The 19,059-nt window shown below is 46.0% G+C and overlaps 1 protein-coding gene across 1 annotated transcript; it reads right to left on the reverse strand.

Annotated features, from left to right (window-relative positions):
- Positions 1-46: 46 nt before the first annotated feature.
- Positions 47-19,015, reverse strand: nphp3 (nephronophthisis 3). The gene is made up of 29 exons (XM_036521373.1): positions 18,951-19,015; positions 18,752-18,826; positions 17,632-18,018; positions 16,490-16,615; positions 16,257-16,407; positions 15,685-15,837; positions 15,398-15,531; positions 14,856-15,016; positions 14,486-14,642; positions 13,965-14,039; positions 13,087-13,257; positions 12,683-12,786; positions 12,275-12,389; positions 11,952-12,095; positions 11,470-11,567; positions 11,000-11,102; positions 10,045-10,127; positions 8,716-8,854; positions 8,218-8,382; positions 6,808-6,902; positions 6,113-6,235; positions 5,795-5,984; positions 4,684-4,925; positions 4,254-4,329; positions 3,641-3,768; positions 2,965-3,205; positions 2,468-2,593; positions 1,953-2,068; positions 47-918 (listed from the first exon to the last, which is right to left on the reverse strand). Exons 3-29 carry the CDS (start codon positions 17,953-17,955, stop codon positions 750-752), a joined length of 3,909 nt encoding a protein of 1,302 aa, XP_036377266.1. The 5' UTR covers positions 17,956-18,018; positions 18,752-18,826; positions 18,951-19,015; the 3' UTR covers positions 47-749.
- Positions 19,016-19,059: the final 44 nt, after the last annotated feature.

Raw genomic sequence — 19,059 nt, forward strand, 5'->3', positions numbered from 1 at the left:
TGCTACTTGGCAGTTTCCACATTTGAGCAGTGGAAGATTGATCTCTGCATTTAAGTACCGCTTGATTTTTTAAGGTAATGTCATACTGAGCATGTGCTGTATTTGCTGTGAGGCAGCAAAAATCAAATGTCTCCAAGAATGTCATGGAGAGCATGGGTCTGAGGGAGGTGGAAAAAGACCTATCACCTGAGTACTTCCTGATAGGGGCTGCAAAGAGCTCACGTCACAACCTCAAACTACTTTCAATATTCATAACAACAGTACCAATAGCTACAAGTTCTTACAAAGACAGGAATACATTCTCCAACCCTCAGCGTGAAGGGAACGAGGCCATGTCACAACACTATTCATATGAACGGAGACACTGAGCACCAGTGGCTAAGTTGCAGTAGCAGCTGTTTGTGCTTGTGAAAACCTCTGAACCCTGCACTAGTTTGGTTGTTATTTGATTTCATGTGGCACAAAACTTTCCAAAACACTTCTGGAGCCCTCCGATGACAAATCACGGATTCATTTGAGAAGCCAGACATTGTGCTCGTGGGATATAGGGAGAGCCGCAGCGCTCCTGTCATTTGGCCTAGAGGCTGAGAGGCAATGTGGCAGTGATGTGGCATTTAACAGGCAGTCTGCTCCTTACAGGTGTGTTCACCCGGGCAGGTACGCCTGCCCCTCGGGTGTCCAAAGTCTGCACGAGCCGGCAGGTGGTGTAACGCCGAAATAAAACTGGCTGGGCCGCGCGGTGGCGGGTGTCACCTGGGGACGTTGGGGTGCAGGGCGGGACCCCGCAGGCTGAACGTGTCCCCGCTGGAGGAGTGGCGGGACGGGGCCTTCCCGCACACCAGCGAGGGCTCCGCCTCCTTGATCTCCATCGCTCGCTTGTACAGCTCCGCCGCCTTCTCAAAGTCCCCTTCCTCATAGCTGTGGAGCATAGAGAGAAAATGTAACAGAGTCAGAATCAGAATCAGACCTCATTGGCCAAGCATGCTTTTATGCATGCAAGGAATTTAACTCCAGTGGTTCCAGTGTCTCTCATAGTGCTTTCATACCAGATCAAAGTGAAAACAAATGGCAAACAACAGCAGTGCAGGACACATACATGGAATAAGGAAGGAATGGCACTGAACCAAGGCAGCCAACCGTGGCACCATCTCTAGTACACAGGGGAGATGGGGCACTGCTTGCAAGCGCCTGTGAGCTACAACTCAATCTCCAGCATTTCTGCATAGGGTTTCACGAGCTGACTGAAGACAACTATCAACAGCCAATAAAAAATAACCATCCAGCAACATGTTCCAGTGTCTGTTTCTCACACAGCGGGAGGACTGTGGGAGGAGAAAGACACAACGGCAACGTGACACCAACCCTGAGGCAAATAACATGCGCTGGACAGAAGTGGAAGATGAGGTAATCGTGGTCTGACGAAAACACAAGTGTTAATGTGGTCCATCTGCAGTTCTAGTTACCATGACAAACAACAGAGGCACAATAAAGTGGAAAAAACAGCATAGGGATTTGGTAAAAATGGGTGTGGGTGTCAAAACCTCAGAAGAGACAAACAAGAAAACATCACGCATCGTAATAAGTGTGGTAATAATAGCTGCATTCTGAGATGTATGACACATGCTACAGCTCCCTGGCTATGCAGCATGTCAGCCAAGCTCAGCAAGTGTTTAGTGCCCCACTCCTATAGTGGGTCAGGTCCACTTGATAGGAGTTTAAAAAAAACTGTATTGTGTGTTCTAGGTGTCAGTTATTAGTCAGTGGGTGGCAGTGTAGCATAGTGGTAAGGAGCATGTCTCGTAACAGAAAGGTTGCTGGTTCGCCTCCCCACTGAGGCATTGCTGTTGTACCCTTGTGTAAGATACTTAACCAAAAACTGCATCAGTACATATCCAGCGGTATAAATGGATAACATATAAAATTCATACAGTCATTCTGTGGGACCCACTGACCTGAGTACTGCCAGGTTTTTGAGTGTCTCGCCCACACGAGGGTGTGATCGGCCTAGGCTGTCCTCGTAGACTTTCAGGGCTTGCTCGTATAGGGGCAGCGCTTCACTGTGCTTCTTCTGAAACAGTCAATTAGAGCACAACACACCGCATTACACGCTGCCAACCTCCAGCTGTCCGTGCTCCCACCATCATTGTGCTTATGTGAAACAGAGGTGCAGCTCTAAACAGAATTTTTAGTAAGTGGATGGTAATAGATCAAAACCAGGTTCTGCAAAAAGAGTGAAAACAGGAATCGGAATAAGAAGTGAATTTAATCTCAGTGTATATGAAAACCAATATCAATATTTCAGGGCTGTAGCACAGAACTGAGTTGCTGGGTGCAATTAACAACTAAAGCTTTGAACATGATACAGAAGATAAAATTTAAACACAAACCTATAAAGGAAAAGCATAAGTATAATTTCAGTTATGACTAATATATAATCCAGTGTACTGAGCCCTAACGTAGTTCTCACCAGTTGGCAGTAGAGCACGGCCAGGTTGACCAGAGCGGTGGCCACGCTGGGGTGCTTGGGTCCGAACGACTTCTCCCGGATCTCCAGGGCCAGCTCATACAGGGGGACGGCCTTCTCCAGCTTCCCCTGCACAACATGATTTAAAACAGGTCACGTGCACAGTAACGGCTTTGTATCGCTTTTGGGTTTGTCACGATCTGGTTTTGCTACAAGAAGGGAAACTACCCCACAGTCATTTAATGAACCCATTACTTCCCAATCCACTTACACCAGTTATTTAATCTGCAGCTCTCCCAGGTTCATTAAATGACTGGTTCATTGCTCTTAATGGTTCATTAAGATCCCCTCGTGCATTAACTAACAACATGTGTTTTATAATTCTTTAGCATTTTTTCTTCACAACAGGTTGGCCAAATGGTTGTAATGCAGGCTTTTGGACACGGCCTGTAGGTGGCACCGCGGCGGCAGCCCGTGCAGTGGCAGCCCGCGCAGCTCACCCTGCGCTTGTAGAGCATGGCGAGGTGCTTGACGGTGTAGGCGAGGGAAGGGTGGTCGGGGGCGAGGGCGCGGCGCCGGATGTCCAGCGCGCTCTCGTACAGCTCCTCGGCCCGCTCGTACTCCCGCCGCTCGCAGTGTAGGGCCGCCAGGTTGTTGAGCGACTGGGCGCAGTCCGGGTGCTCGGGGCCCAGGACACGCTGCCGCATCTCGAGGGACCGCGTCAGGAAGACCTTCGCCGCTCTGGGACGCCGCGGCAACAAAAATGAACCAAAAAAAAAAAAAAAAAACTCAGAAACTGTCATAAGCAGTTGCTAGCTACTAGTTCTTCTGTGCTGGAAGTTGCTCTGAATCAGAGCATCTGCTAAATGCAAGTAATGTAATTGTAACGTAATATAATGTAGCTATGTTTGGTTTACTGTTGTCTAAACTTTCACAGCACTGAAGTCAATAACGACACTGACTGGCATAAAAAAGCATGCCGATATTTTCTGTCACACACTGCAGTTAGATGGAATGAGACTTGCATAATTCATGGAACGTGTCAGCAAAGCGCCATCAGTGTTTCTGGCACACGGGCAGGCAGACTGCTGCGGTGAAACAGTTGCGGCCGTGGTATTAACACACTCAGGTCACTGCTCTTACAGCACTGAGAGAGCCCTGACCCCACACACTCACTCCAGGTTGTTCTGGAGGTAGTACAGCACTCCCAGCTCGTTGAGGGTCTTGGCGCAGTCGGCCGTGTCCTTGCCCAGGGTCAGCTCCTCAAGCTGCAGGGCCCGGCGACGCAGCAGGGTGAAGCCGTACTGCAGACAGAGGGATACTGCTGCTAGTACCGCTAACGGATCGTTCAAACACTAACCAAACTGCATAGTCTGCATATACATACTGATGTCTCATGTTACTGTCTTATTAGCCAGCCGTAAGGGATGAAGGATGCACACATACATTACTAATGGATCATTCAAACACTAACCAGACTGCATATGCTAGATATACACAGTCCGTGTCTCATGTGACTATACCATTAGCTAACATGGAAGATGCAATATAGACACACACACAGACACAGATACAGATACAGACACACACACACACACACACACAGGTACACAGCACTACTAATGGCTCATGCTCAAACACTCACCAAACTGCACAGGCTTCATAGCCAACTATGAAGGATGCAGTACACACACTTCTTCATTCTTACTCCACTCTGCCCTCATAATTATCACTATCACCATCACCATCCGTTGTTATAACTGCTATCTGTCTTCACAGCTACACCAACCATATTTCCTTTCTGACGTGCAGTCTTCTGACGAATTCTTAATGACCTTTTCCTCAGTTTCTCAGCTTGCTCATACCTGGGAAGAAAGATCATTATTTACTAAATTACGACAATTCAATTATGACAATATTACATTACAGTACTGTCATTTAGCAGACATTCTTATCCAGAGCACCTTACATAGGTTCCAGTTTTACATATGGTCCATTTATATAGTACAACTGGATATTTACTGAGGGAATGGTGGGTTAAGTATCTTGCCCAAGGGTACAACAGCAGTGCCCCAACAGGGAATCGACCTGCAACCTTTTGTTTACAAGCCTTTGCATCCTTGCCGTATAATGCAAACACTTTGTCATATATCTACAACAAGTAGAAGTGTGCGCAAAGTAAATGTGTGATAACGGTAAGATAAAAAGCACGGACTGACTTGTTCTGCTTTTGGTACAGCAGGGCGAGGGAGTCAAGCTCGCGGGCGACGCAGGCGTGGTCGGAGCCGTAGGCGTTCTCGCTGATCTCCAGGGCCTGCTTGTACAGCTGCTCAGCGTTGCCGAACTTCCTCCACTGGACGTAGACTCCGGCCAGCTGGTGCAGAGACCGGGCCACGCTGGGATGGTCCGGATCCAGTGCAGTCTCCCGGATCTCAAGGGACCTCTGCAGGGGTGCCACAGCCTGGAAACACACACACACACACACACACACACGTACACACATGTACACACACACACATACACACACAGACATACAGACGCACACGCAGACAGAGGCACACAGACACACACACACACACACAGACACACACACACAGCACAGAAACACATGCACACACAAACAGATACGCATATATGAACTGGAAAAAAATGCTAAATGTCTGCTTGCCACCTATTTGCCATTGATGCATGTCTATATTTTTTATTCTGTGTGGCCACTTGTGATCAACCTGAAATAACTTTTATCAAACATTCAAAGATAACACAACCCTAGCAACCACTTAGCAAAACCCTGGCAACCACCCAGCAACGCCCTAGCAATGCCCCAGTGACCATATTGTTTACCCTAGCAACCACCTAGCAACCACTTAGCAACACCCTGGCAACCAACCAGAATAATAATAATGACATTTCCCCCTATCTCTAGGTTGCACCAACCCTCTCAGCTCTCCTCTCCCAACCTGTAATAACACTCTCACAAATCCCAGAACACAACAGAGCAAGATCTTGATAAGGGTATGAGATAAGGAGTGTTTATGAGTGCAGCTATCTCTGATCCTGTCTCTCTGCTGGGGTGTCATCAGCTTTGGTGAGAGCTCTAACACAACAGCATCACAAAGACACAGTATATCAGCCCCTGTTATGGGGTGGTAGCCGGTACTGCCCAATCAATTTCTTTGCTGCTCTCAAAACAATTGTCATTCACTGATTAAAATTTTAGAATCACCATTAAGCAGTAAATCAACTGGATTTAAGGGCACATTTTTCACGTCTTTATGGCTACCTCTCATGTACTAGGCGAGAGCTAGGCAACACGTGCCAGTACTGTACCTGACTGAGGAGGCCCAGGTCCTTGAGGAAGCGGCCCAGCGTTTCGTACAGGTTAGCCAGCCGGGTCATGCTGTCCTCACTCTCACAGCTCTTCTCATAGTGCTTCAGCGAGTCAAAATACTCAGTGGCCATGGAGCTCTTGTCTTTGCCCACGTACTGCCAATAGGCCAGCAGCTCTGAAAAATGACCCCTGAACAAATACGAGCAGGGAGCAAACCGAATTAGTAAAGGCTGCTCCAACCGTCAGTGGTTTCCCCACCCAGCCAATAATGATCTTCTCACACGCTACTAAAACAGAATTACGGTAGGTGTCCTGACCTCTTGTAGAGATTCTGGGAGACGAACAGGTTGAGCAGACAGCGCTGCAGCTTGACTTTGTCCTCCTGCTGCTGGAAGAGCCAGGGCAGCTCGTCTGCCACCCTCCACGTCACTCTGTCCCTGCTACACCGTTCCCAGCGCCAGCACCAGCACCAGCAGGGATTGCATCAAAACCATCAACAAGCAACCACACTGGGGTTAACGTCTGTACACTTATTCAGACAGAAGAGCAGTTGAGAGATTCGGTGCTGTGTTTAAAAGGCCTTTTTCCTTTAAAATGCACAATTCCGTGTGCTGCCAACTGAACTGTGGACACACCTACTCATAGAAGGGTTTTCTTTATTTTAACCATTTTCCACATTTTAGAATAATAGAAAAGACATCAAAACTATGAAATGACATAAAAAGAATGATGCACTGACCAAAAAAGTGTTAAACAAATTAAAACTTATGTAACACATCTTTTATTTTAGATTTCTCAAAGTAGCCAAAAATATTTTTTAAAATTACATTTTTTTGGAAACAAATTCATACGTAGGCATCAACGTCACTATTTATAATTATCTAGGAACTCTTTACATCAAAATGTCAAAATGTCAATGTCTTGAATGCATGTTTCCCATTATCTTAATCAGGTGTGTCCAAATTTTTGACTGGTACCGTATCTGACAGGACAGAGTGTAATGTAGATGGACCTGAGCTGCTGACTGAAGTACTGGATCAGTCTCTCTCTGTGAGCAGATGAACTGGCATCTCCATCCATGAACTCCAGTCTCACAGCTTCCCAGGCCTGGGGTGCAAAAAAAGGGGATGACATCATATGATGTCTGGGTGCTCATGCGGTCTACCACACGCCTTCATAGGTTTCAGATCAGCTGACCTTTTCGTTTACTTCCTTTTTTAGCTTACAATGGAAAATCTGAGTCTTCACTAAGGCCAAGACAATTCACTGATCCATCAATGCATTGAATTACAAAAGCTATCAATGGAAAAAATATAAACAGGGTTTTTTGACAGACCCATTTGCGCTCAGAAAGATGGGTAGGTACATTAAAAATAAATGTGAACTTTTAAACATGCTAAACATACTATGACATTCTTACAGTCTCCCATTGTATTATTTTAACTGAGAAGGATTTACAGCTAGAAATAAGCCCTGTGACAGAGTGCTGTCACTACGGTTGAGTATGCGCTCTGACTGCCATACCAACGAGCCTGGCTCTTTGGTGTCGTGGTCAAAGTCGCATGTTTGGTACCCTGTAGACCCGGGTTCGAGACCGGGTGGGGTGACTGCTCTCACCCTTCGCTACACATATACTTCCAGCAAAGCTATGCTCGTTAATATATTGCTCTTTCTCAAACCTCTCCTGGAGGAGCCCTTGTCCTGTATGTTTTAGATCTTTCTCTGCTCCAACACAGCTGATTCAAATGATCAACTCGTTATGAACTCCTGAAGCTGCTTAATAACAAACCGATCATTTAAATCTGCTGTGTTGGAGCAGGGAGAGATCTAAAACATGCAGGACAAGGGGTCCTCCAGGAGAAGTTTGGGAAACGCTGCTCTATATAATATAGACCAGGGACAGCACAGACACACACAGCCCATATAAACACATTATATCTACTTTATGTAGTTAGTTACTGTAGTCAGCCACCTAGTTGTCTTTATGCATTCAGTAATTCAGCAAACTAATTTACAGAAGCCCTAACTACTGAATTAGTGTTTTGTGTTAAAAAAAAATATTCACTCCCACATTTTTATTAATATTGTTACAGTAGTACTGTACTGTAGTTACTGTAGTAATTGCTCACTGGTCACTTGTTTATGAAAGCGTTAAATCAATGTTCTTTCTATCTGTTCTAAATTATAATAATAAACTGCACTTAATAATAATGTATGCATACGATTGTTTTGATTTCAATAAGTAAAACAATGCATTTTGGTTTTTTTCCCCCAACAAACAAAAATGTTCCAAAACAACAAAAATGTTCTCATCACTAGCCCCCACACTCTTGATCATCACCTCCGATACCTTACCGCTTTTGTAAGAGATACGTTTTCTGCAGACTGCAGAAGTTAACCCAGTGGACCGCAGGGGGCTCACCTGCAGGTGCTGGAACCTGATGAGGCCGCAGCCCAGGGTGACAATGCACAGACTCTGCAGCTTGCGGAGCACGGAGGACAGAAGGGGCCAGCTCAGGTCCGGAAACATCTCCAGCACCTCTGATTCACTGACACCATTGTGACTCACGCAGACCAGGCACATAATCTGCATTCAGGACCCAGAATAAAGATCACTTCCTTTCTCTGAAATACTCTATACAGGCTGAATACCTGTCTGAACTTCCTATCTCTAACTTTGTACCACATACTCTTATCCTCCATACTGAAAATATACAAATTGGTACTTGAGGAAGTGACACACTCAACAGACCATTCAGTGCACCGTAGTAATAATAATAATAATAATAATAAAATGTAGATCATTTAAAAATTAAGCTATACCAAAAGAGTGTATTCTTTCTAAAACTGGCTAAAAAGTATACAGCAAATTTCTTCCCTGGCACTGGTTGCATAGGGTGTGTGTTAAGAGGCAGTGTACCTCTCTCGTGGTGTGTTTGTTCCTGTCTGTGCCGAGCGTGTCCAGCACCACCCTCAGCCCCAGTCTGTACAGGGACACGGTGTCCTGGCACTGCAGGCACTGCTCCAGGGCCCCGTCCAAGCACCACACTCCCCTGGTGCTGAGATCAACAGCGCGCATGAACACACACACACAACTATATGCTGTACATGCACGGGAGGAAAGACAAACAGATACATGCAGACACACAGACACACCATTCAGACACAGAGCCAATACACAGTATGCGCGCACACACACACACGCACACGCACACGCACACACACAAGCAAAAAGAAAGAAAGAACCATATAACCACAGACACACACAATCGCATGCAGGCGCAAGGGTTGGGTTTAAATTTTATTTAATTCCGATTCCAATTCTACTTATCAATTCCAATTCCGATTCTGCTTATTCTTGCTTATAGCAAGACATCAAACACTGTACAGTCTTTCAGATCGACGCTGTGCTGCCTTAAATGTTTGGTCAGATTTGATGTGCAACCTGACTTGCAGCTAATTAGCTTCCCACATGCATTGTACTTTGCCTTGTCATTGTTTTCTTTTCTAAAGTGAAGCCACACTTTTGACCGTTTACCGCGGTCCATCTTTCACACTTTTAGCCTTGCATGCTAGCTTGTATTTAACCCTTTCGCACATAACTTATTTTTATGCTACGTAACGTAAGCATAAAAATGCATGTACGTGTTACGGTACATGGTTCGTTATGTTTTCATCAGCGTTATTAAGCTTCTCATAGTTTTCAAGTTAAATCGCTGTTTGCTCAAAGCTAAAATTAGCTAGAATTTCTCCAATCTAGTGTTCTAATCGCACCAGTTTTAGCATACGCGCTAAACAGCTAATTACACCGGTGTGACCACCGTACCCGCAAAATGGACATGCTAAATGGACACGCTGTTGCGTTGATGCGTGACGTAGTCACGTAGACAGGTCCTGGCAGATAGCTACGCATGTCCTTGCAGATATGTAGCCTTTGTTTGCAATAATAAAGGGTTATCGTGTTTAGGAACCGACAAGCAGAACCGAAATTGATTTTTTTTTTTTTATGGGTACCCGGTACTTGGCATTTTGGATTCGGTTCTAATTTGGAACCGAGTTTCTGTTCTCAACCCTAGCAGGCACACATACACACACACACAGCATACATATTTTGTCCTAAAAAGGGCACCGATGGAGAAAACAAATGTAGAAGCTATAGGCTTCACAGTGCTATATAGAGAAAAACATCTGTCAGGTCAAGTAATGCCCTTTTTTATCTTTGAGAAGAAAACCCAGAGTAGCCACTCACTTGGTAATGATCTTGGACAGCAGAGTGATGTATAGCGCATTGCAGGCTGAGGCAGAGCGGCAGTGCCGCTCCAGCTTCTTCTCCTGTAACACAACCGCACGCCGGGGGGTCAAGGCAGTTCATGTATTGAAACACAACCGCACGCCGGGGGGTCAAGGCAGTTAATGTACTGAAACACAACCGCACGCCGGGGGGTCAAGGCAGTTCCTGTACTGAAACACAACCGCACGCCGGGGGGTCAATGCAGTTCATGTACTGAAACACAACCGCACGCCGGGGGGTCAAGGCAGTTCATGTACTGAAACACAACCGCACGCCGGGGGGTCAATGCAGTTCATGTACTGAAACACAACCGCACGCCGGGGGGTCAAGGCAGTTCATGTACTGAAACACAACCGCACGCCGGGGGGTCAAGGCAGTTCATGTACTGAAACACAACCGCACGCCGGGGGGTCAATGCAGTTCATGTACTGAAACACAACCGCACGCCGGGGGGTCAATGTAGTTCATGTACTGAAACACAACCGCACGCCGGGGGGTCAATGCAGTTCATATACTGAAACACAACTGCACGCCGGGGGGTCAATGCAGTTCATGTACTGAAACACAACCGCATACCGGGGGGTCAATGCAGTTCATGTACTGAAACACAACCACACACCAGGGGTCAATGCAGCACATGCACCCAAACACAACCGCAAGCCAGGGGTGAATGCAATACACACACTGACACAACCGTAAGGCAGAGGTCGATGCATCATACACACAGAATCACAACTGCAAGCCAGGGGTCAATGCAGTACACATACTGACACCAACAATGGTAACGGAGGTATCGTGAGGACGTGCAGGATTAGTTGTGCGGATAACGGAGGCAGAAACAGCTTTAGCTAACGGCCCGGCCTGTCTTTGACCCCCGTGCGAGGTGAGAGAGCCACAGCTCCTGTTGACAGACCTGCTCCTTCGTGAGTCTGATATCAGCCCCCAAACACTCGGTGTTGATCACTGCCTTAACGTCCCTGGGGCTCAGAGGGTCCAGGTGGAGTGTTGGCCAGAGTCTGCACCATGAAAATACAGGTCAGCTCTTTCTCAATATGTGACACATATTCATGCATGTCAACCCACTAAGCTGTGTACCAAATAGATAGGAATCTAAATTCAGCAATTAAGATGTCCTATTGCAATTATAGAAAAATAAAAATAAAGATAGTTTGCCATTGTGCATACTAGCACCACCAAGTTAAAAGTTGATTTCTCTCTGTATATTACATACATATGAGGATACAACAAAAAATACCAATAAAAGAGCAAACCTTCTGCAGAAATCCCTTTCCTTCTATGTAGGATAGTCATTACATTACACATTTCAACTGCAGGCACCATGTTGATATTCTTTGCGTACGCATACACCAGTGACATACCCACCTCCATGCCTGTGGGCAAGTCTCCACATTGACTGACACCACCACCCTCACGTTGACAGGGAGCGGGTCTATCAGCCACTTCATGTGCCTCTCTGCTTGCTGTGGGAAGACGAGGCCACAGTGAGCAGCACTGGGGACTCAGGACTGAGCAGAACCCTTATGATTATCTCTAGGTCAACTGAAATGCTGTTCATATTACTTGTATGTGCAGATAAATACACCTGGGATAGCGGTGTGTGGACTCTACTTCTTGTTTCTGGCACAGAGGCCTACACAAAGAAAATAAGGGCTTTGGAGGATCTTAACCTCACAGAAGACAGAGGAAATTACAATACCACCAGGATTGGTGACATCAAACAAATGCTCTAATGGCCTCTGTGGCATCTTCAGTAGCTTCTGCCTTGAAGTTTCTACTTGAAGTAACAGCTTTATGCATACAGCACATCACTCTGACAGCACACGTCTGTGACATGTGGTAAGTACCTGTATCTGGTCGATGGAGTCGATGATGATGATGATATTGCCTTGGTGACGTGAAGACAGCCTCTCCAGCCAACGGGGAAACTCTTCCAGGATCTTGCAGGGGTCCATCGACAAGCCCGATATGGACCAGAAGTGCTGAAGTAGCTGCATGGGAACAAGACTTCTGATCAGACAGAATGTACTACTGACATCATCCCTACTGAACAACAATCAGAGAGGTACAAGTGGCAAATGGGCAACTAAAAACTAAAGGAACAAATTTACCATGTCATAACCAAAGGCACAAGTTTAGGAATTATCAAACAACAAACTTCAGTCCCTACCTTGACAGTAAGCCGTTTTATCATAAGCACAGGCTCTGAACTTGTGGACAGTGGCCGTCCAACAAAATGGTACAGGATCAGGGTACTAGGAGATGTCTTCTGCTGAAGTTCAATCCTTGTGAAAAAAAATGACAGCACATGAGACCTGAAAACATGAGACCTGTCACACTACTGCTTCTGTGTTATACTGCAACCTGTGATGTCAGGACATCTTTTTTTTTTTAAAGATGATGGTGTCATGTCACATGTTACATGATGGCATTTTTAAATGTAAAACATCAAGATAGAAAGTTTATTCTCTAGCTGATCCTTGCCATTTTACTGGAGTCAGAACCATGGGTATGCGGTTTATGAAAAGCGAATAAAATTCAATTTCAATTATAAAAGTGAAAAACGTGATATTCTCACCATTTGGCTAAAAGGAGAGATTTCCCTGAGCCTGGCCCTCCCGACACGAGGAGAGGGGGGATGGGAGGGGGCGCGGCCACCATGTCATTCAGGTGCTCAATATACTGAGGACAGAATACAAGGTGCGGACCAGTGATCAGTGTCCTCAATCCAAGCAGGAATTAATATGACTAAATAAGAAGTAGCGCCTCAGGAGAAGATACCTATCAGAGATATTCCTCCAAAAACATAAGGACTGTGAAAGATACTTCCACACCAGTGTTTGGCCATCTTGAAAAAGCAGCTCTGCAAAGCTCTTACCATAGCTCCCTTGGGAATAACTATGATATAGCACCAAAGAGAAGGTAGCTGCAGCTTTAATGCTGGGCTCATGTGGGAGGTTCTTTAGAAGGGGAGAGCCGCACCTTCTGGACGCCCTGATGAGAGGCCGACCTGGAGGCCTGTTGGTAAGCCTCAGTCTGCTCTTGCTCGTCATGCAGGTCCCACAGAACATCTCCGTAGTCTTCCTCCTCATGGTCTTCCTCCCCTGCCGAGTCCTTGCTGTCACCGTCCCCTCCCTCGTGACCCAGTAATTCCTGAGTACATGCAGGCAGAAGGGAATGTCATCTGCCCTGTTAGAAAGCTTTGTCAGTGACACCTGCTAGTCCAGCATTATTGATAGTCTCTCCTCTACTGTTGAAGTACAGCTGTCTGCTGCTACAGAAACCAAACCAACCAGAAATGTGCTCTGGTAAGAACTGTTCCCTGGATCTGGGGCTGATTAAAAAGAATGCAAAATGAAAGACAGTGAGCATGTCGTTCATTGTCAACTGCCACCTCTACCCAAGGTGAGCATGTCTGCCTACCTCTAAAACACACACTAAGGGGATTTCCACACCTCACTTGCTGTTTTCCTTGGTCACAGCCAAGCTGTAAGATATGAAACCTGTCTCGAGACAGACAAAATCTATTTTTGGAACTTGGTCAAGGCACTTGTCTGTCTGCTATGCCAGCTAAAAGGTGACGCATCCTGTTTCTCCTGTCAACGGCAAAAAGATCAAACACTACTGATATGCTCCAATCACCCTGGTTAACACTAATCTTAGATCCTGTCTGTCTTTTTTGATATAAAACTGAGGGATTCACATGACTAGTTGTTGAATTCATTTATTTTATTTCTGCAGCATTTCATCAGCTGCACAAACTGTGAGAATGTCTTGCCAGACAACATCTAATTTAAACTATTCCTCTATGTGTGATAATGCCCCTCTGCTGGGTGTCAGTTTCACTTTCTCCCCAATACCTGTTTAATGACCCTCTCCAGATGATTGTAAATCAGAGAAGCTCCTTCTTCTGGGTGGCCGCTGTGGTCAATAACCTGCAGTGAGGGTGTACATAACAAACCTTGTGTTTTCGATTCCTTTAAGATTATTAACATTCTCCCAATGGTGTTTGCCAAAAATAAGGTATCATCAGGGGCTACACGCACTGCATCACCTAATTTGTGCAATGAGGTCTGTTTAGTTCCCTCCGCAGGGAGCGCCATATGAAACAATGAGGTAAGCGCGAAGTTTCCCCGAGAGATCCTTGTAAAGCATTCTTTGGAAATATCACACCACATTATTATATATGGCACAATCATTTGCTGTGTCGAATACAAATGTGATTGAGCTTTTCCAGACCTCCCATCACATGATTGCAGTGCATTAGACCACAAATGAATAAAAGTTAATACAAGAATGAGAGGAAGAAGCGTAGAAGAAGAGAATCAAATCAGATTCAAAGCAAAAGGAAATGTTTTTGCAGTGCAACCAGCAGACGAACCTTGACTTTGCCTGCCTTGTCAGCTGCTGTCACCTTCTCTACCAGTTCCTTGGCTGGGCCCGTCAGAGTGGCCCCCACCCCTGCATTTAGATACAGCAGCAAGGGACGGGCCTCCGTGTTCTTCACAAAAGCCTCCTCGGCATCCTCCACCAGGGAGCTGCAGGAGCAAAATGCATTCAGTTCCTTTATAACATGCTGTCACGCTGGGATTCATTGTGTGATGTGTGACTGTGATTACAGCTTCAGTACCAGAAAGTTCTTCAGATACACTAGATTTATATAATTCTGATTTTCAGAAACACACCCTCAAACGTGTAAGCCTGGGTTCTAAGGGGCACCTCCTGGCCTGATCATTTAGGCTGGGCGTTACCTGCTGACAGAGGTCTTGAGCAGCAGGACACACAGGGAGCTCCTCTCGATCTCCTGCCTGCGTTCAGCTGCATATCGGCCGGCTCCCTCCTCAGGGAAGCTGACGTTCAGGTAGAAGTGGCCCAGCCCCTCACACAGCTTCTGCAGCCTGGGGGAGTAACTCTGATCCACAGACAAGAGGTAACAACACAGCGTAAACTGACAGATGAACATGGAGAGGTGGTGCCAGGAATTAAGGCACAAGCACAGAGGAAGACTGAGTCAGGACTGTAAAATGGACGTGCTGTTTAAGCATGAGCATTCAGCTTATGTTTGCAACGTTAGTACGGGAAAGACAGGGATCAGCCACAGTAACGTGAATCCGAGTTCTTTCAGGGCCCGCCTTCACAAAGCTGTCACTGTCAATTCCAGATAAAATGGCAGTAAACATATGCACAATGATGCCAATAGCTCAACTGCCTAAACAACTAAAAAACTGCCTAATTAGCTCAACTGCCTAAAAAACTCCAAGAACACGTAAATTTACTGTGGAGGTTTGTTCACCTTGATGAAGATGTCCATTTCGGTTTGCGTCTCTGGGGTGTGCATGAAGTAGCAGCGTACAGTGTTGCTCCACAGCGCCTGAGACACATGTGGTGACACCTGCAGCAAGCTGGCCACGGCAGTGTCCCAATCATCTGGAACAAACACAAACACACAAACACGCAAACAAGGCATCACATGTAAGGCTAAGGCTATGCTAGCATCTTCATGATAATTCCTTTTGCCACATTTTGCATTGTTTTAAATAAAATCTTGATATACACAATGAAGAGTCTGATGATCCTCACCTCTGCTGACATTAGCAAACGGACCCTCCACGTCAATTAAACTGTGGGCAAACTCGGGTCCTCTGAACGTCTGCTGTAGTTGCATCATGCTTCCCATGGAGGGTTCACTGCCCAGCACGCCACCACTCCAGTACTCACACTGAGTTCCTGCAGCTTCACCAGGAAGAGGAAGACACTTGCATTTTTCACAGACAACAATTCATGTGAATGTACCACAGCTCACATGTTCTGACCACAGTGTAAAAATAATGTTGGCTCCCATTTAAAATTAAAACAAAGTGCAAAATGATAATGAGGATGTTTTTAAATCCACACCACCTCAGGCACTAATTTTGACTCTGCGCTGGTATAGGCAGGCATTTGTGATCTCAGCACTATGTTTGGCACTGACACTCGCTCATGTGTGGTTCGCAATGTCTTGTTTTATGCTGCTTCATGAGATGCATTGTGTAAGTCGCTCTGGACAAGAGCATCTGCTAAATGACAGTAATGTATTGTAATGGAATGAGAATGTAAGCCTCACTGTGGGTCTACATGTGACTCTAGGCTCACTGCGTGTTTGGGAACCTTACTTGTGACTCCTGTGCGGTTGTCGTCAGAATCGGAGTCAGCGGGGTCGTAGACCTGGATGCCCTGGGCCTGCAGCTGCTGGAGTTTGGCCTCCAGCTCCCGCTTAGCTCTCAACAAGTCCTGGATCTCCTTCTCCTTTGTCTCACGGAAAATCTGCACAGCACACGGCAGGCGGGTCAGCTGAGCTCAGTTGGTCAATGGTGGACAGGTTGTGCGACGCACAGTCACCACTTACTTTGAACTGCCGCTTGACCTTGTCCCGGTCGTGCTCAAAGGTGGCAGCTCTCTCCATGGCCTGGTACTTAGCCTCCAGGGCACTTTCCTTCTCCCTTAGTATTTTCTGATAGGTCTTCTGTAGTGCCTGTTGCAGGTAAACCCAAGAACCATTAAAGTCTAGGAAGACAATGGCCTCTGTGAGAGGCCAAGTCCGGGAAGACAATGGCCTCTCGCATAAAGCTCAAAACCTTGGTGCTGGCATACAGGACAGTGAACGGGACAGCCCCCTCATACCTATGACCCCTCTTCAAACCCTATGTTCCCTCAAGATGGCTGCACTCTGTATCTACAGGGCAACAGACTGTCCTGAACCGATAGGGTAGCTCTTCTCAGACATGATCCCTGTCTGTACTGGTCCCTCAGTGGTGGAATGAACTACCCACAGGGTTGAAGACAGCGGAATCACTGGCCATCTTCCAACACAGACTGAAGATCCACCTCTTCAGACTGCATCTCGGTTCCACTTCTATCCCCATCCCCTAACACCTGCTACTTCTTGCATTTGATGTTAATTTTATGTGTAGTATTACAATGTATTATAATCTGTGTTCTAAGGACTGTTGTATTGTAATATACTTAACCTGCTTTTGTCAGTGCGCAAGTTAACTTATGGTAGGGCTTGAACAGTGTTATGCTTATACTCACTGGTCTGGGAGTGTTGTGAGCCTGGTCTGACACTGTTGCCGATTTAAACTGAATGGATACTTGAATGGAACTTATGTTCTATTGTGATGGAAGTCGCTCTGGATAAGAGCGTCTGCTAAACACATGTAATGTATGGATCCATTCTGGGTTTACCTATAGTGTTCTGTTGGCTATTAAATTTAGCAGTTAAGGAATACCTGCAATATGATGCCAAGTCGAACAATGTCTGGGATGGAAAGCTCTCATCTGCATGCAAGATGTACGAATTTGAATCATGTTTCATTCTCACATGCCTAAGTAGTAAAATACCATACCTTCAGACTGAATTTGTACTGACTAGGCAGTTCAAAGTAGCAAACCACAGCCTCTCGGTACTACAGAAAATCTTTGTTAAAACAGTAACACACTGTTGTGAGCATGGTTTTATGCATTTCCATGGATCCGTGCTGTGTTCACCTGCAGTTCTGCTCGCAGTCGCTTGTTTTCCTCGTCCAGCTTGGCCTCCTTCTTCTGCATGGACGTGATTTCATTATTCTTGCTGACGCGGAAGATGTCGTAATCCTTGCGGAGCCTTTCGTACTCCGCGGCGTACTCCAGGTCCACCGAGCCAGTGGACTTGAAGCTGGCACCGATGACCCGCGGGCCGCGGCGGAAGGAGCTGCGCAGCAGACGGGCTTTGGGCTTCACCTCCACGGGGATCTCGCACGCCTCCCCGCCCTCACCTCCATACCCGTCCTCTATCACTTCCCCAGGGCTCACCAAAGACGAAGCCGTGCCCATGCTGGCTTATCCGGTGCCCACCAGTACGCCCCTAGCTACCGCACCTGGGATACATTGCTGCTCCTGGTGGACGGATGAAGGTGAGGAATAACACAAGATAAAAGCAGCTGCACGTGCAATAACTTTGATCACTTCATGCACAGTAAGTCGCTCTAAATAACGGTGTGACGATAACAATAACGATCAGGTTTTCACTTTTTAGAATATCCGTTTAATCAATTTTGAGTCCAGTACCCTCGATCCTTAATCCTTAAAAATCCATCCCTATCCCCATCCCTGCTCAACACTTCAGCAGAATAACATCAGAGGTCTATGACAAACACTATGATCTTTGTAGAATCGTTAGTCTTCTGGTGAAGACTCTTGTTAACCGTGACGTGTCATACAATTATTATATTACTATACATTTACAGACTAGCCACTTTCATATGAGCCAAATTTGCCTAACTTTTTTAGGGTAGCTAATCCTAAACAGCAATATTTTGAAGGGGCATGCAGTTGGCTTCGTATCACGATGACAATCGAAGAACAATCCAATGCAGCAATTCTCATAGGAAATGAATAAAATTATGTTATCTCAGTTAGTTGACCTAATATATCTAACGTTAGCTAGTTAGCTGGGTAGCGTAAAAATATAGCCCGTTAATGTGTGTTCAAGAAAAGTGTCTCCTTGTATCTTCTGACCTGCTAAGTAACTAACATTAGCTAACGCAGCTAATTAACGCGTAGCTGTTTGTCTATTGCAGTAACGACAAGTAACGACAAATCTGCATATACCCCAACATTCTTGACGTACCGTTAGGATGAATGACTACTCGTAGAATATGTTGGGAATCTTCATACCGCAGCTGGCCAGGTACCGTGAGCTACGCTGCAAGATAAAAGTAAAGCGTTTTTGTAATGTTGTGATAGCCCGGGAATTATCAGAATATAACATGAAATATCAGATAGCTAGCAGGGTTTGCTTTGTCAGAATGATGAAAATGTAAACAAACGTTTTCCAAACATTTTTCACTCTGGCTTCCTGGCTGCCCCGGTAACGAGTGTGACCTCACTCTACGGATCCTCACCAAAAACAAACTGAGCGACTAACTGAGACAAGCC

Source organism: Megalops cyprinoides, chromosome 2 (genome assembly GCF_013368585.1).
Source record: "Megalops cyprinoides isolate fMegCyp1 chromosome 2, fMegCyp1.pri, whole genome shotgun sequence".
Classification (NCBI taxonomy): Eukaryota; Metazoa; Chordata; class Actinopteri; order Elopiformes; family Megalopidae; genus Megalops; species Megalops cyprinoides.